This window comes from Mchenga conophoros, linkage group LG15 (assembly GCF_057382185.1).
Source record: "Mchenga conophoros isolate Kocher_MC1m ecotype Shallow Benthic linkage group LG15, M_conophoros_male_GT1.1, whole genome shotgun sequence".
Lineage (NCBI taxonomy): Eukaryota > Metazoa > Chordata > Actinopteri > Cichliformes > Cichlidae > Mchenga > Mchenga conophoros.
The window spans coordinates 27,033,631-27,056,588 of record NC_140540.1 but is presented as its reverse complement, the minus strand read 5'-3'; the positions used below and the strand labels follow the sequence as shown (position 1 = coordinate 27,056,588).

At 42.4% G+C, this 22,958-nt stretch overlaps 1 protein-coding gene across 4 annotated transcripts in view; it reads right to left on the bottom strand.

The window, feature by feature from the left end:
• Positions 1 to 690: 690 nt before the first annotated feature.
• The window catches only part of cep43 (centrosomal protein 43), a 41,585-nt gene continuing 19,317 nt past the window's right edge, over positions 691 to 22,958 (bottom strand). The window contains exons 6-19 of one of the 4 annotated variants that reach the window (XM_085246185.1): positions 22,842 to 22,898; positions 22,679 to 22,749; positions 22,516 to 22,577; positions 22,350 to 22,411; positions 22,166 to 22,228; positions 21,392 to 21,439; positions 20,392 to 20,549; positions 19,831 to 19,905; positions 18,544 to 18,612; positions 17,688 to 17,797; positions 17,369 to 17,434; positions 14,569 to 14,602; positions 934 to 1,021; positions 691 to 859 (exon numbers count right to left, since the gene is read on the bottom strand). In XM_085246185.1, coding sequence (XP_085102311.1) covers positions 779 to 859; positions 934 to 1,021; positions 14,569 to 14,602; positions 17,369 to 17,434; positions 17,688 to 17,797; positions 18,544 to 18,612; positions 19,831 to 19,905; positions 20,392 to 20,549; positions 21,392 to 21,439; positions 22,166 to 22,228; positions 22,350 to 22,411; positions 22,516 to 22,577; positions 22,679 to 22,749; positions 22,842 to 22,898 — 1,044 coding nt within the window. In that variant the 3' untranslated portion in view covers positions 691 to 778. The remainder of the gene's footprint in view (positions 860 to 933; positions 1,022 to 14,568; positions 14,603 to 17,368; positions 17,435 to 17,687; positions 17,798 to 18,543; positions 18,613 to 19,830; positions 19,906 to 20,391; positions 20,550 to 21,391; positions 21,440 to 22,165; positions 22,229 to 22,349; positions 22,412 to 22,515; positions 22,578 to 22,678; positions 22,750 to 22,841; positions 22,899 to 22,958) is intronic. The other 3 variants (XM_085246186.1, XM_085246187.1, XM_085246188.1) reach the window with 3 other exon arrangements.

Here is a 22,958-nt window from a genome sequence, read left to right as displayed (position 1 = left end):
AATCGAAATATTCTGTGGACTGACGAGACAAAAGCTGAACTTTGTGAAGCATTTGAGTCCTGCGTCAAACTAACAGCATTTCATAAAGACATCACAGCAACAGTCAAACATGGTGGTGGTAGTGTGATGGTCTGCTAACACTGCAGCTTCAGGACAAACCATGAATTCTGCCTTCGACCATTTTCTGGTACAGAGCGGAATTCATGGTTCTGATGGCCATCATCATTTCCTGCCCTAAAGCTTACTGGGTAAAGACTAGTGGGCCAAAATTTGTCCACAGCGATGTTAAACACTCATTGAATAATAATAACAATGGATTGGATTTATATAGCGCTTTTCAAGGCACCCAATGCCACTATTCATTCACTCTCACATTCACATGAATGTGAGAGTTGTAGCCACAGCTGCCCTGGGGCAGATTGACAGAAGCGAGGCTGCCATATCGCGCCATCGGCCCCTCTGGCCAACACCAGTAGGCAGCAGGGTAAAGTGTCTTGCCCAAGGACACAATGACCAGGACGGAGAGCCCGGGGATCGAACCAGCGACCTTCCGGTTACAGATGCGCTTCCCAACCCCCTGAGCAACGGTCATGATAGCACGCACGCACACACGCACGCACGCACGCACACACACACACACACACACAAACACACACACACACACACACACAAAAACCCAGGGAGGATGTATTGATTTATGAACACAGAGCTTTATTCTTCACTGAGACTGTACAAGCTTAAATATCAGGATATAAAGAAGAGGTGCATGATGGGAGGCTCAGCTCACGTCCTCCATGTAGTCGGCTCCATGACTCTGACTGAGCTGGGAGATGCTGACGTCCTGAGTGGATTCATCCACCTGTGGACAGAGACAGAAATGAGCCTGAGGCTGCAAGTGGAGCTACAGGTGGAGCTGCAGGGGCATGGTCTCACCTTGTCGCTGTGGTCGGGGCCCTCAATGGAAACCTCCTCGATCTCCTCGCCGATGCTCAGCTCGCTCTTGGAGAACTCAGAGCGGTGACTAAACAAATAGAAGAAAAAAAAGTGAGACAATCCTCCACCTGCTCAGCCTGACCGCAGGACAGATATCACTTTAATGCAAAACATGACAGTGGCTCTGTGGCACTGCGGTCAGCAACACATCTGTCCTCTGTTCCTTCGAGCTGAATCTGAACAGCTGCTGTAAAGGTGTGGAAGGTTTCAACTACTTTCTATTTCTATTTATTTATTTATTTATTTATATAGCACTTTTAATTACAACAGTGGTGTTGACCAAAGTGCTGTACAAACATACAAATTACACAATAAAATAGCAATATCAATTAACATCAATACCAAACAGCTAATAACAAATAAATAAGTAAATAACTCTCATGCAGAATTAAAAGCCAGTGAGTAGAAATGTGTTTTAAGATAGGATTTAAAAAGGTTGAGGGTAGGAACCAGTCTAATGTGGAGAGGCAAATCAATCCTCAATTTAGATGCCACGACTGCAAATGTACAATCACCTCCAAAAACCAACCTCGACCTTGGTGTGCCCAAGAGCAAAATATTATCCGATCTAAGAGTTCTAGGGGGCGTATAAGGCTGCAGTAGGTCTGACAGATACCCTGGGGCCTGTCCATTCAGTGCTTCATAAGTTACCAAGGTTTTTGTTTATTGATTCTAAAACGTACATGGAGCCAGTGAAGCGAGGCAACCACCGGGGAGATATGTTCATTTCTCTTCGTTCGTGTCAAAAGACAAGCAGCGGCATTCTGGACCAGCTGGAGCCTTGAAAGACAAGTCTGACTAATGCCAGAATATAAAGAATTACAGTAGTCCAGTTGGGATAGGATGAAAACATGAATTGCCCGTTCTAGGTTTTTAAAGGACAAAAAAAAGATCTCACCTTGGATAAAAGCCTCAGTTTAAAGAAAGACCGCTGTACAACTAAGCTAATCTATTTCTCAAAGGTGAACTTATTGTCAAATATAACCCCCAAATTTTTAGCATGCGATTTGATAAAAGGTTTTAAACTGCGAAAATTAAAATGTGAGGTTCTAGAATTGCAACTTGGTCCAAAAACGATCACTTCAGTTTTATTTTCGTTGAAATTAAGGAAATTAGAGGCCATCCAGGCCTCAACTTCGACGAGACACTGAAATAAAGGTTCTAGCGAGGCAGAACTGTTTCTCTTTAGCTAAAGATAGATCTGAGTGTCGTCAGCATAGGAGTGAAGACTAATGTTACTGTAACTGTCCCTGAGACAGTTAAAATAAAGTTGGTTATTTCATGTTTCTGTGATAGATTCATGCTTAATTTAGTTCTTTTATTTACAAGATAAGATGATAAAAGTGTAACATTAATTAAAAAACATGTCTAAAATATGTGATTACAAAATATGGGTTTGTTAAATATGTAAAGTGCTGTAAAGTTTGTATGAGGTAAAGTTTGTAATTGTCACATGACCAGAGTTTGGTTGAGAGCACAACCATGGCATTGTGGAGCTAGCATGGATACATGGCTACAGATGCATCTACAGCCTCAGCGTTAATGTTATTCTGCATGTGGTCCAAGAGGCGCACACGGTATGGTTTCATGTATATTGTTTGTATAATGTTGCATACGTGTTCTACACTGGTAATGAGAGGACATTTTTTGTGATATCCATTATTGTGCATTTTTCTGTTCTGCTTGCACAAGACTGTTTATGGACACTGATATGAGAGACTGAAAAGCTCAAAACATTTATGTTGTAAACTTTGTGTTTCTTCAGTTTTCACGGTGTCTGAAGACAATAAGAGTGAGAGAGAGAGAGAAATAAATTTCCGAAGACATCAGTATGATGCGTGGCCATTCTTTGTTGGACCCCTGTAGTTACAGTGAAAACGTACCGCCAACGTGGCTGGAAGTTCGACGTTAGAAGCAATGCATGTTCCAGAATAAGAAAAGAAGAAACGTTCTTGACAGCGCAGTGTGTGTGGTTCGAGAACACAGCGGAAAAGAGGCTTGCAAACTTAAAAAGAGGAAACACCATTATTGGCGCTTTGGACGGCAACAACCACGACTTCACCAATAGAGGGCGACATTGACCATCATAAACTACAGCTCTGCAAATCTCTGCCGCTGCACACAGCAAGAACTGTAAAATCCCTGGCGGTCTTCAAGGAAAAGATAACGGCTCTTCAGTCAGCGCCAGGTTGGGCTGTGATATATCCACAACTTCATGGAGAGGTTTGGAGTTTGGAGAGGTCTATTAAAATAATAATTTATTTTGTTTAAGAAAGGTACTGAGTTAAAGGTAACCAACCTGTCATTATAGCCAAAGTGTTCCCTTTTATTTTACAAGTGGTGTTGTTTAAAGTGTTCTAAAAATGTTTAAGAGTTCAACTTAAAAGAAGAATAACAAGGGGTGTAGTTAAGCAAATTGTTGCAAGAATCAGATTGTACTGAGAATTGTATATTTGCCAGGATCGCATGTACATATAGCAACAACTTGTTTATGCAGCAGGTTTGCTGAAACATGTACAATGTCAGTAAACACAGAAAAATCACATATTGAAGAATGCAGAGAACAAATTGATTCCCTTAAGGAAGAGCTAAGTAGATTGAATGAACAATTGAAATTACACACTGATGATGTCGAAAGAGAGAAATTGGAGTTACTCATAGGTGTGATATTCATGCTAAAATAGAAATCAAGCAGATAATGTTGAAGAAGCCTGCCTCTAATACTTCAAGACTAGAGCCCAGGAAATCCTCAAGGGAGCGAAAATTAACGCCCAAAATGCTAGAACTTAAGCAACAAGAGTTTTCTCAGAAGGAGAGTAAATTTATCAAACTATATGAAAGCTGGAAAGAACAAGTTAAAGCTACACGTTCCAAACTTAAAGATGAGTGCTCTGACCAGGAATTAGCTGACATGATGGATACTGTCGAAGGGCTAGAGTCACAAGTGAAAAATACATACGAAGATATGAGATCGCAGTCAGCCCCTTCTACTGAGACTAGAAGAAAAATTGATTCCTGCACAGCAGTAACAGCGGACTTGATGAGAATACTTAAAGTACGTATGAGTGAAGTGGGGCAAGAAGAGTTTGATGCTAAGGCAGAAAATGCAAGACTTCACATGGTGCTAGACAGAGAATATGCTCAGTCAATATTTGGGACTACAATCTCCCGACCTTCTGTACGTAGCTGCCGCTCAAGCTGTTTATCGGAGCAGCAAAGCATCAATGTAAAAAAGGCAGAGTGTGCTGCACAGCTTGCCGCGAAGCAGGCCGAGATAGAGATGGAGGAGGCTATTGCTACACAAAGGCAAGAGCTTAAAAGACTAGAAAATCAGCGAGATCTTCAGGTAATAACTGCAAAGCTAAAGGCTTATTCTCAAGCAGATTCAAGTGAAGCCTGTGGAGAAGACAAAAGCGCACACAGTGCGGTAGTCAGTTGTCCTCCATTAGCTCCTGAAGAAATCATACCAGAGCAAACCTACAAGAATAATAACAATGAACAACCAAACAATAATAACAATGAGTCATTGTTAATGCAAGCCTTGCATGACACAATGGTCCTCACCAGACTTCCTGCACCTGAGCCCCCAGTCTTCTCAGGGGACCCACTTAAGTTCTTAGAGTGGAGCACTAGTTTCAAAGCTTTGATAGAGCGGCGATGCACAAATCCAGCTGACAGGTTGTTCTACCTACGCAAATACATCAGTGGAGAAGCACGGTCTGTATTGGAGGGAAGCTTTTACAGAAAGGATGACGAAGCATATGACCAAGCTTGGGAAGCTTTGAATGCTCGGTATGGCCACCCCTTTATAATTCAGCGTGCATTTAGGGAAAAACTGAACAACTGGCCAAAGATTGGTTCAAGAGAGTCACTTAAACTGAGACAATTTAGTGATTTTCTGACAGCCTGCAGCAATGCTATGCCATACATCAAAGAACTGCAGGTGTTAAATGACTGTGAAGAGAATCAAAAATTGCTCCAAAAACTTCCTGACTGGGTGACTTCTCGTTGGAATCGTCGCGTCACAGTGCAGTTACAGCAAAAAGAAGAATATCCAAGCTTCAAACAATTTGCTGATTTTGTTGCACAAGAAGCGGAAGTTGCATGCAATCCTGTAACATCATTTCATGCCTTGAAACACACTGAAGAAAGGTCAGCTAGAGACATAAAGCGTCCAAAAGCTAATGCATACATCACAAATGTGAAAGCATCAGAGAGAACAACCACAGGATACAGCACATGTATTTGCTGTAGAGAAAGCCATTCTATTCACAAATGCCAGATCTTTGCTAAAATGTCCGTGGAGAACAAAAGAAAGTTCATACTTGACAATAACCTGTGCTTTGGTTGTCTCAGAAGAGGACACAATTCAAAAGACTGTAAGCGCAAGGCGACTTGCGGAGTTTGTAAAAAAACATCATCCAACAGCTCTTCACGAAGACCGTCCAAAGACTCCAGTGAACACATCATCACATAGAATGCAGGCAGAAGAAAACATATCTGCACTTTCTTGTTGCATGGACAGAGGAGATGGTGGGAGCACATCCATGATCGTGCCTGTGTGGGTTTCTTCAACCACCACTCCAGAGAGAGAGACCTTAGTGTATGCTCTATTAGATACACAGAGTAGCAACACTTTTGTAGATCAAGGGGTATGTGAGGAGATGGGGATGAGTTTAGAGCCAGTGAAGTTAAAGCTAACCACTATGATAGGAAGAGATTCCATTGTTCAGAGCGAAAGAGTTAGTGGGCTCAGAGTTAGAGGGTTTTCCTCCAAAAGCTTTATCAACTTGCCACTTGCCTATACCAGAGACTTCATCCCACTTGAACGTTCACACATTCCCACCTCTGAAACTGCCAAAAGATGGGAACATCTAATCAGAATAGCACAGGAGATGCCTGAGTTAATGGATTGCAAGGTCGGGCTGTTAATAGGCTACGACTGTCCTAGAGCACTGGCACCACGGCAAGTAATCGCGGGAGGTGACGAAGAGCCATATGCAATCAAGACAGACCTGGGCTGGAGCATTGTTGGCAGTTCACAAAAAATGGCAACATCAGCAGAAGTGACAGGCCTGTGCCATCGCTTATCTGTTAAGGAACTTCCACCCTTGACACCAGCCACCATCATCAGAGTGCTTTAGTCAGACTTCAAAGACACAGCTCCTGGAGAAAAGAGCATATCACAAGATGACATACAGTTCATGCAACTGCTAAATGAGAAAATACACCAGAATGCTGATGGGCACCTAGAGATGCCACTTCCCTTTAAGGCACGCCCTCAGCTGCCAGAAAATAAGCGTCTGGCTCTGGTGCGACTTAAGCACCTGAAAGGGAAGTTTGAGAAAAATCCCAAATTTAAGGACGATTATGTAAGGTTCATGGACAATGTCTTCAAGGAAGGTGATGCTGAAAGAGCTGAAGATGATCCCAGAGAAGGAAATATGTGGTATATTCCACATCAAGGCGTCTATCACCCGAGAAAACCGGAAAAAATCAGGGTTGTGTTTGACTGCTCTGCAAAGTACAGTGGCACAGCTCTGAATGATCACCTCTTGACTGGACCTGATCTCATCAACAGTTTGACTGGAGTACTCTGCCGATTTCGCCAACACCCAATTGCAATCATCTGTGATGTAGAAAAGATGTTTCACAGATTTCATGTAAACAGAGAGGACAGAAATTACTTGCGATTCCTGTGGTGGGAAAACGGTGAAACAAACACAGAGCCAAAATAATATCGCATGAAAGTCCATCTTTTCGGGGCCGCATCCTCACCAGGCTGTGCAAATTATGCAATGAAGTATCTTGCGAGCCAAAATGAAAGGGAACATCCCACAGCAGCCAACTTCATCAGAAGTAGTTTCTATGTTGATGATGGGCTAATCAGTGTAAAAACTGTGAATGCAGCCATTGAACTAGTGAGAGATATGCGGAAGGTGTGTGCAAAGGCAAGACTAAGGCTCCACAAGTTCATATCCAACAATAGAGAAGTCCTGGAGTCAATTCCACATAGTGAACGAGCTAGTGGAGCCCAGGATGTGGACATCAGCCATCATGAACTCCCAGTTCAGACTGTGTTGGGAGTAAGGTGGAGTGTAAGCAGTGACACCTTCACCTTTAAAGTTGCCCTGGAGGAGAAACCAGTAACACGACGGGGAATTCTGTCCATTATAGCCTCTGTGTTTGACCCATTAGGCTTCTTGGCTCCTTTCCTTCTAATTAGAGCTGGGCGATAGAACGATAACGATATGTATCGCGATATAACTTTTACTCGATAGAGAAATTAAGCTATCGCGATAGACCTCGCCGCTCTTGTCCTCTTAAAAAAAAAAAAAAGGTCAGCCAATCCAAATTAGGTAGCGCAGAGCCGAACCAATCACAGCCGCAGCGTCACGTCGCGTGACTTGTTACGTACAGCACAAGTGCCAAGCCGCACGTGTGTTTGTTTGGGAAGCAGCCAGCGCGTAATGGAGCCAGCGCGTAATGGAGGAAATGAGTGTGCCGACTAGAAAAATCAACCGAGCGTGACCGAAGAGAAAACAGATGATGGTTCCAATGCCGGAGAGATTGTCGAACAGAAGAGCCAAAGAAGTTCCGTAGTGTGAAGGTATTTCGGCTATTTCAAGTCTGACAAAAAACAGAGTAGCGTGCACTGTAAATGTGCCGAAAGCAAGTCTGGAAATACAATAAACTGGTGCATGCGTCACACTGTGCGCCACGTTATTGTTTCGGTGAAATGAATTTCTACAATACTGTTAATTCTACTCTGCAGTGTTTAAATGCTTACATATACACACAGTTACTGTCCCTCCACACAGACGACTCGGTTCTGCTTCTATGCCGCAGCTTTGTTTACTTTTTCCCACCGAGGCTTCTAGACTTCTGATTGGCCAACATTTCTGCACGGTTAGGAATCTAGCGCCACCTGCTGCTTTGGCATGTTCATAGCAGCGTTTTCCTTCATTTCTGCCTTTATGTGTGGACGGGATTATTTTTTAAAACGAAAACGGAAAATCTCCGTTTTCAAAAATACCCGTGTACGTGTGGACGTAGCCTCAGTCTCTGACTGGAAGCGCTAATTCGTCATTCGGCTTTTGTCAGACTAAAGTAACTGTTAAAACTGTTTGAAAAGCTCAGCTATACAACAAGGAGAGATTGAGAATTTCCTTTTAGTTCTCAGTTTATTTGATACTGACAAAAGTTAGTTTTGTCTGTTCTTCTGTAAAACAAACTAAGATTTATTTTTAGAATTAATATTTTGTTTCTAAGTGGAATTGACAATTTAGTCTGTTTCGTTTGTTCTATTTTGAAACTTAAACGCTTTAGCGGCTGCCTTTTGTGTAGTTTGCAATATTTGCCTTTATTTATCTGAAAAAGTCTCATGTTCCTTAAGTACATCTACCCTGTTGAACTTATTATGGGAAATAAATATTTAAATAAAAACAAGCTGCTGATTATTTCACATTTTACTTGTGAGCAACAGCACATTTAAATCTTACAAATATAGTTATTTGGCTTATATCGTGATAGATATCGTTATCGCCTGAAATGAAAAAAACATATCGTGATATGAAAAAATCTCATATCGCCCAGCTCTACTTCTAATAGGAAAGAAAATTCTACAGGAAATGTGTCTAAAGAGCATTGGATGGGATGAGCCACTGCCTGGTGAATTGAAGCCACAATGGGAGAGTTGGGTCACTGATCTGAAGAACCTGCAGAGACTCCAAATCCCAAGATGCTTTGTACCTGAAAGCCTTGGGAAAGTCCAGAGAATAGAACTCCACCACTTTTCAGATGCGAGCAATCGTGGGTATGGTCAGTGCTCATATGTTCGGGTGATGAGTGAAGACCAAGTGCATTGCTCCCTAGTCATGGGCAAAGCAAGAGTTGCACCCACAAAAGTTGTAACCATACCAAGGCTGGAATTAACAGCAGCAGTGGTGTCCTCAGCAGTCAGCAGAATGCTAAAAGAGGAACTGGAGCTCAAAATTGACCAAGAGTATTTCTGGACTGATTCACAGGTGGTTTTGGGCTACATTAACAACGAAGCTCGCAGATTTCACGTTTTTGTTGCTAATAGAGTGCAAAGAATCAGAGAAGCAATTGATCCTGCACAGTGGCACTATGTTGACAATTCAATTCAATTCAATTCAATTTTATTTATATAGCGCCAAATCACAACAAAAGTCGCCTCAAGGCGCTTCATAGATACAGAGAAAAACCCAACAATCATATGACCCCCTATGAGCAAGCACTTTGGCGACAGTGGGAAGGAAAAACTCCCTTTTAACAGGAAGAAACCTCCGGCAGAACCAGGCTCAGGGAGGGGCGGCCATCTGCTGCGACCGGTTGGGGTGAGAGAAGGAAGACAGGATAAAGACATGCTGTGGAAGAGAGACAGAGGTTAATAACAGATATGATTCAATGCAGAGAGGTCTATTAATACATAGTGAGTGAGAAAGGTGACTGGAAAGGAAAAACTCAATGCATCATGGGAATCCCCCGGCAGCCTACATCTATTGCAGCATAACAAAGGGAGGATTCAGGGTCACCTGGTCCAGCCCTAACTATATGCTTTAGAAAAAAGGAAAGTTTTAAGCCTAATCTTAAAAGTAGAGATAGTGTCTGTCTCCCGAATCCAAACTGGAAGCTGGTTCCACAGAAGAGGGGCCTGAAAACTGAAGGCTCTCCCTCCCATTCTACTTTTAGATACTCTAGGAACAACAAGTAGGCCTGCAGAGCGAGAGCGGAGCGCTCTAATAGGGTGATATGGTACTACAAGGTCATTAAGATAAGATGGGGCCTGATTATTTAAGACCTTGTATGTGAGGAGCAGGATTTTGAATTCAGCTCCTCACATACAAGGTCTTAAATAATGACACCAATCAAAATCCAGCGGATCACGCTTCCAGAGGCCTCACAGTAGCGGAACTCATCAGTTCAAATTGGCTCATTGGACCTCATTTCCTGTGGGAAAGAGAGCTTGTCACACCAGACTCAACTCCAGACCTTCTGGTAGGTGATCCAGAGGTCAAAACGACACAAATACTACAAACAAAGGTAGTAGAGGACAGGAACTTCTTGGAGAGACTCAAAAGGTTCTCAAAATGGCATACAGCAGTAACTCTAGTTGCTAGGATTCAGCAACTAGCCAAAAGAGCCAATGCAACAAAGGGTATAAATGTGGAAGACAGGAGAAAAGCAAGTCATGTGCTTATAAAATTAGCACAAGAAGATGCTTTCAAGGAGGAAATCCAAGCACTGAACCATGGTAAATTACCACAGAGCCATCCTTTGTTCCAACTTGACCCAATATTGCAAGACGGTGTTCTCAGGGTAGGAGGGCGGTTAAGGAAGGCTTCCTTACCGCTTGACATGAGGCATCCAATAATCCTACCCAAACATGGCATAATTACACACCTGATTTTAGATCAGTGCCATGAGAAAACCCAACATCAAGGCAGAGGACAGACACTTAATGAGCTGAGAGCAAATGGTTTCTGGGTTGTTGGTGGGAGCAAAGTTGTGGCTAATCACATTAAGCAATGTGTTACATGCAGGAGAGCTCGCAGGCCAACAGAAACACAAAGGATGGCTGATTTACCGGCCACTCGTGTTGACCCCTCACCACCATTTTCCTATTGCGGGATGGATTGCTTTGGACCTTTCCATACAAAGCAAAACCGCAAGGACTATAAGAGGTACGGTCTTATATTCTCTTGTTTGTCCTCTAGATCAGTCCACATAGAAATGTTGGAAGATCTCACGACAGATGCCTTCATAAATGCTTTGCGGTGTTTTATAGCTATTCGTGGAGCCATCAGACAAATCAGATCTGATCAAGGAACAAACTTTGTGGGGGCAAAAAATGAACTGACAGAGGCCTTAAAGGAAGTAGATAAGGACAGACTGTCTGCTTACCTGGCCAGGAAACAGTGTGACTTTGTCATGAATGTGCCTGACGCCAGTCACATGGGAGGTGTTTGGGAACGGCAGATAAGGACAGTCAGGGGTGTCTTAACCAAGGTCCTTTCACAGAGTGCTGGAAGATTAGATGATGCTTCTTTGAGAACATTCTTCTATGAAGCCATGGCAATTGTTAATAGCCGTCCTCTCACCACCGACCGAAGCCTTAGAGCCACTCACCCCAAACCATTTACTCACCATGAAAACCTCTGTACCACTGCCTCCACCTGGAAAATTTGTGCCAGAAGATCTGTATGCCAGGAAAAGGTGGCGCAGAGTTCAATATTTGGCAGAGCAATTCTGGAGTAGATGGAGGAATGAGTACCTCTCAAACATCACACTAAGACAACGCTGGCACTCTCCAAGACGAAATGTTAGAATAGGCAACATTGTCATTGTGAAAGACGAAGGAATCCCTCGCAGTGAATGGAAGCTTGGGAGAGTACTGGATGTTTGCAAAGATGAAGATGGTCTGGTTCGGAAAGCCAGAATACAACTAGGAAATAGAAAACTATCGAAAGAGGGTGAAAGGCTCAATAAACCATCCACTCTTGAACGCCCTATACATAAATTAGTGGTCCTAATAGAAAGTAACTAGAATGTTCCAGTGGAACTTCTGTAAGTGTGTATGGGATGGTTAAAGTATTAGGATTGACTTGCAAGTTTGTCACAATTAAGTACTGTTTGGTTCTGTAAATTCCTAGATGTATTCAAATTATTTACAGATTTCATAAATCATAGTAATTTGGTGGGAGTGTAACTGTCCCTGAGACAGTTAAAATAAAGTTGGTTATTTCATGTTTCTGTGATAGATTCATGCTTAATTTAGTTCTTTTATTTACAAGATAAGATGATAAAAGTGTAACATTAATTAAAAAACATGTCTAAAATATGTGATTACAAAATATGGGTTTGTTAAATATGTAAAGTGCTGTAAAGTTTGTATGAGGTAAAGTTTGTAATTGTCACATGACCAGAGTTTGGTTGAGAGCACAACCATGGCATTGTGGAGCTAGCATGGATACATGGCTACAGATGCATCTACAGCCTCAGCGTTAATGTTATTCTGCATGTGGTCCAAGAGGCGCACACGGTATGGTTTCATGTATATTGTTTGTATAATGTTGCATACGTGTTCTACACTGGTAATGAGAGGACATTTTTTGTGATATCCATTATTGTGCATTTTTCTGTTCTGCTTGCACAAGACTGTTTATGGACACTGATATGAGAGACTGAAAAGCTCAAAACATTTATGTTGTAAACTTTGTGTTTCTTCAGTTTTCACGGTGTCTGAAGACAATAAGAGTGAGAGAGAGAGAGAAATAAATTTCCGAAGACATCAGTATGATGCGTGGCCATTCTTTGTTGGACCCCTGTAGTTACAATTACATTTCCTGAAAATAAGACCCAGAGGCAACATATAGATAGAGAATAGAATTGGCCCCAGTACACAAACCTGGGGAACACCACAAGTAAAGGGGGCTGTGGAAGAAATAAAATCTCCAACCTTCACTGAGAAAGTCCTATCACAGAGGTATGAGATCTGAACCACTCTAATGGAGTACCTTTGATGCCGCAGTGCTCCAACCGAGAGATTAAGATGTTGTGGTCAACAGTATCAAATGCAGCGGTCAAATCCAAAAGCAAAAGCACAGCTGAGACAGTGGCTATTAAAAGTTCTTAACGATCTTTTACAAGTGCTGTTTCAGTGCTATGAAAAGCTTTAAAACCAGACTGAAACCTCTTGAGAACATTGTGACCATATAGAAAAGATTGCAGCTGAACAAATACAACCTTTTCTAAAATTTTTCACAGAAATGGGAGCTTTGAAATAGGCCCGAAGTTTGCAAGAACAGAGGAATCAAGATTAGGTTTTTTTAAGCACAAGCTGGCACAACACCTGATTTAAGACTATTAAGGCTATTAAAAATGTCAGAACTGACAACCTTTTTTTAAGAAATGTGTTGGAACAACATCATTTGGACAAGATGTCTTTATGCCATTACAAAGTTCTTCCACCTGATCAAAACACACAGGCTCAAACTGATCAAAATCAGATGAATATTGCAAAAATTTCATGTGAAGGCAGGGCGGTCATAAATCGAAGATGTTTTATCTTATTTATAAAAAAAAAATGCAAAAATCTTTCACAAGTTTGTGTGGAACTATTTATGTGGGAAGCAGGAGAAATATTCAGGGCAGAGTCAATGGTTGAGAAAATAAGCCTGGGGTTGTTGAAGGTATTCTCAATAATACTGGCAAAAAACTTTGATTTTTCTGCTTTTACAATGTCCTGGTATTAGACAGGACATTAGACAGGCTGTCTCTCAGCATCAGGAAAGACACCTGCAACCCATCTTTTTTCCACTTACGTTCAGCCTACCTGCACTCTCATTTGGCTGAATGAAAAAAGTTTTAAACGGGGCAATCTAATCAAGAACAATTTTGCATTTATAATTAAAAGCTGATACAATCTGCTCTTGACACTTTTTTAAAAGCAATAGAAAATTGTCCTGTTGCAGATGGTTTAAATACAGGGTGTTGGAATAAAAAATGTAGTATGGCAATAGGATAAAAGTATGTCAAACACAACGGGACAGTGGTCAGAAAAAAAAACACGTCACATATTTCCATGTTTGAGACTGGTAGACCTAGAGACAGCACAAGATCCAGAGAGTGACCCTGTTTATGGGTTGGTCCCGACACAAACTGGGTAAAAAAGTCTCTGGCCAGTGGATTTGAAGAACAGCACACATGAATATTAAAATCACCAACAATTAATATTTGGGACATTTCCTACTAAAAAATTTGAAAAGCCTTTGATAAAATCTTTATGGTATTTTGGAGGTCTGTAGACTGCTGTGACAAGTGTCGGTCGAGGATGCCCCACTTCAAACCACAGAAGTTCAAAACTTGAATAAAAGTCAGTTAAAACCTGTTTGGATGCGAGCTTACTTTGTGCAGAAACATTTAAAAATCCCTGAAATCTGGGAGCAGCAAAAACGTTGCAAAAATCACAGCTGTGACGTCAAACACTGATTTAATCCATCATGCACATCAGTGGTTACCATGCAAGAAAAAACACAAACTACTTTTCCTGTCAATGTCTAAACTCTGGTCTAACACGCTTTTATGAAACATAACTTCATTTTGCCACTAGATGGTGCTATGACTGCCGTTAGCTGTGTTCGGGGTTGGACTTTCATCAGACATCTGGAGCAGGCTGGATTTCTCAGTGAAAGATCAAATAAAGTACTAAAGTAAGTACAAACACGATGCCGTAGAAAAAACGCTCTGATGTAATAATAATAATAATAATAATATTAATAATAACAATAATAATAATAATACTACTAATAATAATGATGATGATGATGATGATGATGATGATGATGATGCGTGGAGCAGATCCAGCAGCACCTTCGAAGTGTGAGTGCTCGACTCACAGATATCACAGGAACATCAGACCCTCTGAATCCTCGTGAATAAAAAGGACGTGAATAAAAAACAAGTGTGTGTGTGTGTGTGTGTGTGTGTGTGTGTGTGTGTGTGTGTGTGTGTGTGAGTGTGAGAGAGAGAAACTCACACACTGGTACGTACCTGTTGAAGTCGTCGTCGTACTCGACCTCGTCATCTGAGGGAAAAAAGTGAAAACCTCGTTAATCGTCTGACTTCATCCAGTTCAGAGTCAGGGTGGTTGAGGACCTATTTGTTTGTTTGCGTTTTATTTATGTTTCTGTCATTGAGCAAGAAGAACATACAGCTAGCTGTATGCGCTGCTGCTGCTCACTTCCTGTTCCTGCGGTGGACACTTGTGTAAACAGGAAGTTGTCAGTACCAGCTAAAGGTGTGCAAGCTCAGGCTCATCTGAACTTCATCAGTAAATTGTTTTTTTAATCTTGCACCTGTATGATGTCACAGAAGGGGGGGGGGGCAGTTATCAGGAAAACATTTTGTGAAGGGGAAGGAGCTAAAGCAGTTAGTTTCAGACAGAGTATCAGACAAAGAAAGCAGCATCTGATTGATTAAAGGAGTACACCATGGGACTTCCGTTGACGCCATGATCTAGTCAAGCAGCATAAGGAACGAGCTCCGTCCAGATTAATACAATACTCCTAACTACAGTTTTTAAAACTGCAGTTTTTAAAAATGCAATTTCCATTCTAACCAACATGGCATCGTCCCTGAGAGGCAAGGGATCCAGCAAACAGGATCAAAATAAAGATAAAGGCGAGCATTTGACGCAATTAACTCTGTCCTTGAATGCAGATGCTAATGCTACTGCTAGCACTTGGGATGCAGATACGAGGATACTAGCAGAACTAGAGAAGATAAGAAAAGATAACAAAGATGGGCATATGGAAACACAGCAAGCTCTGACAAGACTGGAGGCATCTGTCAAGAATCTGAGAGAAGATATGACAAAGCTGGAAAACAGAACAACGGAGATGGAGGAGCGTATTGGTGACAGCGAAGACTCCACCAGGTGCCATAAACGAGCCCTCCGGTACTTCTTGCATAGAGAAATGGATCTCACTGCACGATGCGAGGACATGCAATATAGACTAAGATTGGAATAGAGCGAGCACACAGAGCCCTCGCCGCTAAGCCCAAGAACCCTGTCAGCACCGCGCTCGCTGGTGGTCAGATTCTGGGACTTCTCTGTGAAAGAGACCATCCTACAACAAGCCTGGGATCAGAAGCGAGTCTTATATATGGGCACACAGATATATTTTGACCATGATTTTTCCCCGGAACTGCAAAAGAGGAGAGCACTGGTACGAGATGCAGTAAAGCAATTAAATCTGAAAAACATAAGAGCCAAGTGTGTGTTTCCAGCAAAACAGAGACTGTTCAAGGATGGTGGTGAGAAGACGTTCTCAAGTTTGATGGATGCCCTGCTGACGCTTCAAGAGCTGGGGATACAAGTGCGAGTCGACCAGACGGAGTGCATGGAAGCGGAGCTATCCCGGTGCCGATGGTCAGCTGAGGGAACTAGGGCAGGTATGACCCTCTCCATTGCAGAAAATGAAAAATGTCTTTATGGAGCACTGAGATATTACTCTTGCCGAGTTCATTTTAGTTTTTCTTGGACATAAATGTTAGGAAAAGGTAACCAAATTTTGCTTGTTCAGTGGATGGAATGTGCACACACAAGTAGATACCAATTCCCCACTTATATAGCCGCAATGAACCGATCTGCGAGCGGGCAACAGTGACGACGTAACACATTGTGTTTTCCCCCCTCGGAGGACTCGTCACCACCCTCCGCCCTGGATACACCGGGGTCTGGATTACTCAGGTTGTTCTGAATTCAGTCGGGTACGTGGAAGCTACTGTTCTTAATGTTCTTTATTTGTTTACTTCTGAATGTTTTTCAGAAGTAAACAAACTCACTCACTCTTATGGGGAGGATTGAATGTATAAGGATGAATATTCTTATTAATTATAAATCACCACTCTTTCACAGATTTCTTAAGACCTTGTTTATAGAAATTTTAATATTATTGAGAATAAAAATAATTCAATTCAATTCAATTTTATTTATACAGCGCCAAATCACAACAACAGTCGCTTCAAGGCGCTTACAGTCACCTCAAGGCGCTTCCACACCTATTATTCCTATTTCAGAACCAACCCATTTTGATCCCACAGTCTGCATTCAAATTATTACAAAGCATTACATCTAAATTTATTTTGCAGAATAAAGGACCAAGGGTCAGACTCAAAATATTAATGGAAAAGAAAAAGGGGGCCTCAAATTGCCTAACTTCAGAATGTACTACTGGGCAGCTCAATTAAAATCAATGGCTGCCTGGATTATTCATAATTCAGAAATGCAGTTGGTATCTATGGAAGAGTATTCATTACCAGGTATCTCCCTTCGGAGTCTCCCATTTCTCAACCCACAATCACGGGAAAAAATTTTTTAATAACTAATCCATGGGTCAAGCATACTGTAAAGATTTGGAACCAAGTGTTAAAAATGCTAAAAGGGAATTTGACCATGTCTTGAGCTGTTCCCATAAATGGAAATGTTGAGTTCCTTCCATCATTGTCAGATCGGAGTTTTGAGAGGTGGGCGGAGAAAGAACTGATTACAGTCAATCAGCTGTTTGAAAAGAATACTCTTAAAAGTTTTGCCCAACTAAGGGCTAAATATGCTTTATCCCCAGGGGACCATTAGAGATATTTGTAGTTAACAGACTACATTACCAAACATAAAGATTGGGACAATATTAGAAGAGAACCAATCGGGTTAGAAAAACATTTTATAAAAAGGAGTTTTGACCTTGTTCGGGTGTTTGTCCAGTCATATATTGTTAACGTGTTTTATATATGTTTCATGTACTCTGTGTTATGTGATCTGAACCTGATGCGTGTCAGCCCTGAATCCTACCTAAGTGCAGAGATCCACTTCTGTCACTTGGAGCCTTGAAGCCTCTGTCTTTGTCCTGAGATGCTCCTGCAGAGAAATCACGAGTTCCATTTTATCTGTCAGCACCAACAGCGTGACTGAGACTGCTCCAGATCAAACAGGAAGGTCCACATCACCAGACCACACAACCATCCAACCACACGAACATCCAAACACACAACCATACCAGTTGGAGTCCAGAGAACGGCCATGTTCAGGATCACAATCAGTTTGTTAAAGATCAGGTGACCTCACAGAAACACACTCGACCCAAACTCGCTCCGAGAGAAATCAAACTGACCGTTCCTGCTGAGGTTTGGCTCCGACATGCTGCTTTGTCCTTTTCCTCCTCCTCCTTGACCCTCCAGCGACCCTCCTTGACTCCCCCTGGATCCGGACACCTCCCCCTTCCTGTGAAGAGGAGACCGCAAAGACTGAAGACCCTGACAGACAGTCCAGCAAGTCAAATTAATCAGACACCCCCCACTCCACCCCAGATTAGACATCCTCTCTTCCACCTAACCAGAGCAGACAGCATCAAACAGCAGATTGAACATGGACCAGAAACAGCGAGAGAAGAGGAGGGTTGTAAAGCGGCTGGTCTATCAGCTCCGCCTACAGCTGCACAGTTCAGACTGCTGGTTCCCATGCTGTGGGGCATGGCCCTTCACCAGGTCAGGAGATAAACCTTAGGGGTCGTAATATGAACACTCAGAAACTTTTCGTAGATTTTACATTTTCTGCACAGATCAAACACTCCTGTTAAGTCAGCAAGAGTCTGACTGAAAACCGAAAGGGGTGCACTTAATTTATGACAAAGAGAAGCCAGCAACAGCTTCAAGGCAAAAATAAATATAGAAAACATGGTGTTTAATCAGTTTATCCTGTCTTTATGATTTCTAAAGTCATCCCTGAAACTCAAAGCTGACCTATTAATGAAGCCTATAAATCATTTGACTATGTAAGGAGATCCCCTTTCTCTGACATCAGACAGTTCCAGGAATATAAAAACGGTTTATCAAAACACTTTCGTGCTCACGAGAGGAACCAAAATGTCAGAGCAGAGAGGAAAGCCTAGAGGTTTGATGCTGACCTGCTTCACCTGGAAGGATTCATCAGTGGCCAATCACATGAAGAGAGGTGCACCTGCAGCTCACCTGAGCTCAGAGGGATCAGAGAGAGGCTCGTCTCGCTCGCCCTCTGAGTCAGCAGCCAGCACAGACAGGCTAAAGCCAGGAGAAAGAGGAAGAGGAGAAAAGAAGGAAAGAAAGGAGTCAGTGAACATCAAAGTCTGAGCTTCTATTGAGGAGGACGTAATCAGCCATGAAAACTGTTAAACGCCCTCAGAGTCATGAGCAGAGGAGGAAGAGAAGCTTGGAGCTCCCCCGTGACCCACTTTCTCCACAAACGTCAATAAAGTTTTACATCGCCACCATCAAACTGTAATCTGAGCTGAGTACAGCTTAGTCCACGGGACTGGCGTCAACAGGGATGCTGATTTAACTCACGCGTAATGAGGCAGACAGGCGAGCAGCTCCGAGTTTACCTTCCCCAACACGTGACACGAGGCACAGCAGGGCGGGCACAGGTAAGAGCAGGGAGATCTTCGGCAAGTGTTTCTGTGGTCGCTCCGTCAGGCGGTGCTTACACGAGTGTTATTCCTGTATCTCTGTGTCCATCTGTGGGTGTGACGCCCCCTGCTATTAATGGGCAGCAGCGTGCAGAGCCCGTCACGTAGACAGGGAGCAGGGAGATCAATAACATCTGCTCATTGCTGATCGATCACTGATCTAAAAACTGTTTGATCAGACTGACATGGTTTCAGGTGCTGCCCAGACTCCGGCTGCTCCACTTTCATCACAAACGCTAAGCTGAGACCTGCGTCACGCTCTACAGGAGGTCACCCACATAGAGCTTGGCCACACCCACATAAAACAGTCACACACACAAAGACAGCTCGGTCACACCCACAGAGGGCTCAGTCACAGCCACAGAGGGCTCAATCCACACCCAGTCCATCTAGGGAACACCAACACCGTGATCCTGCTCCACATTCAAACCCCAGCTCACAGCTCTGAACGCCTCCTGACAAGCTGTTAGAAACACAGGATCGCTCCCACCATGGAGGAAACTCTCCAGCCAATCATCATCATCCTGGATAAATCTGAATGTTTGCATTCGTCAGTGAAACAGCCCAGAGCACAGAGACACTTCAGTGAAAATCTGCTCATTAAGAACAAATACAAATAAATTATAAATAATAATAATAATAATAATAATAATAATAATAACAACAACAACAACAACAACAACAACAACGATTCTTTACGCAGTCTGTAGTGAAGTGTGTCTGTGTTGGTCTCTGCGCATCTGTTTCACTAAAGTTCTTTAAATAAAGAACGTACAGCTCCTCTGATTGGGCATGATGGGACGTGCACACTCACTCGCTCAGACTTTTGCCTCGTCTCATGGAGGACACGTTGGAGCCAGAGAGACTCTCCTCCAACACAGGGACGGCACTACCGCAGGAGGAGTAGGAGGAGAAGGAGGAGAAGGAGGAGAGGAAGGACAGGGAGCACGTTCAGACACAGCACAGACAGGTAAAGTTCTATGGTGTTATTTTTGTGCAACTATTTGCCACTATTTCAAAATAGTGGCACAAATATAACCCCATAAAATTCAGGTGTGAGATGAAAGAGAGAAAGCTGGAACAATTTCTTTTAAATGCAGAAAATTCAGTTTTCTATTACAACATGTTTGCATGTATCAAAATGTTCAGATTGTTTGCAACATTTATTTTATTGAAACAATTTGTAGGAAAGAAAATCTTAAAATTATTTTCCTTTTTTGGATTCAGCAAATATTTTCTGGAAATTTTCCTTTTATTTTGGAGGGGAGGGTAAATGTGAGGGGGAAGGATAACTACTGTGGTTTGAAGCTGAAAGGAAATACGTTTGACCCACAAATTCACACTGACTCAGAGGTCAAAGGTCAGCCAAGCTCACCAGCCATAGGTCTTCTGCGGTTTGGGCAAGGGGTCGTCAAAGAAAGAATCTCCTTCATCGAGGTCTTCCTCCTCCTCCAGGTCCAGGTGCTCCCTCTTGTCGGCAGAGATCTCCTCCTTCTGCTGGAAATCTCCTTTACTCAGAGAGCGTTCTGAGTCCTAAGCAGCGACATGACAAGTTCAGATCACACCGTGCACCCCAGACTGGAGGTGAGCAGGTGATGAAGACGCGGTAAAGAGGAAGATGTGGAGGCCGATTAAAGCTGTAGTAACGAGGTCACAGTGTTTCAGAGCAAAAAAGTTAGATTTGATCATAATCAGCTGCAGGTCTCAAACAAAAGCTGATGTTCAGCAGCCGGGAACTTCCTGTATGTTTCACAATACAAGCTTTTAAAGAGGCAGCAACACAAGTTAGAAAAATGTTCACGTCTTCATTCAGAAATAAACAAATCTATTTAATCAGTAAAACTAAAGATGTGTACTCTTTTGCAGCTTTTATTCTTAAAGATGCGAACAGGAAGAAGCCATTTTATCACATAAACACAGAATAAACTAGGTTTATGGTGGCAGTGATAGTGTCTGGTGAATTCAGATGCTGTCGCTCACAGGCTTAGTGTACTGCCCCTCAGCAGGCTTCCTGAAGTCCGCCAATCAAGAGAAATACAGCAGTGAGGGGAAGGAGGTAAAACGTATTTTCCCATAATCGGATAACTGATTATTCTGAACTACGACTAATGCAAAAGTACTCTGGAAAGTTGGGGATGTTTGAATATTAAAAGATTTAAAGTTAGAGCCTTTCATTTTATTTCCTAACCAGAAGAGCTGTGATCATTATAGCTGATGTCTTATGAGATGAACATAAGTCATAACATGAATAGCTTCCTGTTTCTGAGCTGTGACAGAGGAGGCCAGAGAGGAGCGTTAGTCAGAAGTGCTGCTGTTTATGGTGATGGTTAGCAATAGCACAAAGTGAGTCTCTCATCTGCTCCTCATTGTGTTACCTGGGCTGCTGTCTGACTTTGTCCTCTGAGGCCTTTATACCTGGGGATCTGTGCAGGACAGGATAGCAGCTATCAGCTAACAGGCTAACATCAGTGCTACACGGCTATCAGCTAACAGGTTATATCAGCTCTACATGGCTATCAGGATAGTATTACAGCTAAATGGTTATCAGCAGAGCTATCAGGCTAATATCAGCACTACACAGCTATCAGCTAAAAGGCTAACATCAGTGCTAATATCAGCTCTTAACATTACAGCTAAATGGTTATCAGCAGAGCTAACAGGCCATCATCTTCACTACATGGCAGTTAACAAGCTGAAATCAGTGCTAGCATTAACTCAATGCAGCTACCAGCAGAACTAACAGGCTAACATCAGCATCTTCATCTTGGTGCCAGCAGCTGTAACTGTGTTAGAACACAAATTAAACTGTTCTAATTCTATTTTGTGAACTATTTATCCCACAGTTTTCCTTCTATCGTGTACACATGTGCTAAAGTCTGCTGCAACCTGACCTTTAGTGAACTGTTTACTTTTAGGTTTGTTTCTGTATGTGTTTTAAATATTCTTTTAAATATTCTTTCCTTATCCAACTCAATTTTATTTTATTTAGCTAGCACCAAATTACAGCAACTGTCACCTCAAGGCGGTCGCGTTTGGGAAAAAAACAAAAATACAAACCCAGAATCGCTGTGATGTCACCAGCTTTAAATACAGGGAGATGAAGTAAAGCGGAATGACCTTTGACCGGTCAGATGACAGAGCAAACGTACCTTACTGACTTTCTGCTCAGGTAACTGGCTATGAGTCACACCCATATCAGAGTCCTGAAGCACCTGAACAAAGATGAGACCTTGTGAGACTCGGAGTTTCTGAAGAGCATTTTCTCGGATTTATACTCTAAATGTTTCACATTAACTCATAAAATGTGATCAGAAACCAAAAATTGAGTCTCACCACACTCCTGCACTGAGAGAAGAGCCGCCGGTACATCCCGAGGAACTGCTGGAAGTCTATAGCTGTAAACGTATTGATCAAATCAACCAGATCAATCAGACACAGATCAGTCAGAGCGCCATCAGAGTTTCTCATCAGTGTGATTGGTTTAAAATCGTTTTCTTACTTGTAGAGAAGTCTTTGTCTGAGGCTCTGAGCTCATCAGTGACGAACCTCTCCAACAAGTTCCTGTAGATCACACAAACAGATTAACCTTCATCATCATCGTCATCATCCTCAGACTCTTTCCGTGTCCCTCTTCACTGTCTGAAACAGGAAGTAAAACCTACTTGTTCACAGCGGGGAACAAATCAGTAAAGATGTTTTTCAGATTTTCTCTCAGCACTGAGCCGCTGTGGTCCTGCCGGGGGTCAAAGACAAAAGATCAATACTTGCAGCCTGTGGTTGGATAATAGCTGATGACATCACACACAGGTACAGTGTGGGGCTCACCTTGTCGTAAAAGTCAAACTTCTTATTGGCATTTGTGATCTGTTTCTGAGTCAGCTCCTACAACGAGGGGAAGGAAGGAAGTAGTTTATTTGCTGATAAGGATCAGATGTGACACGT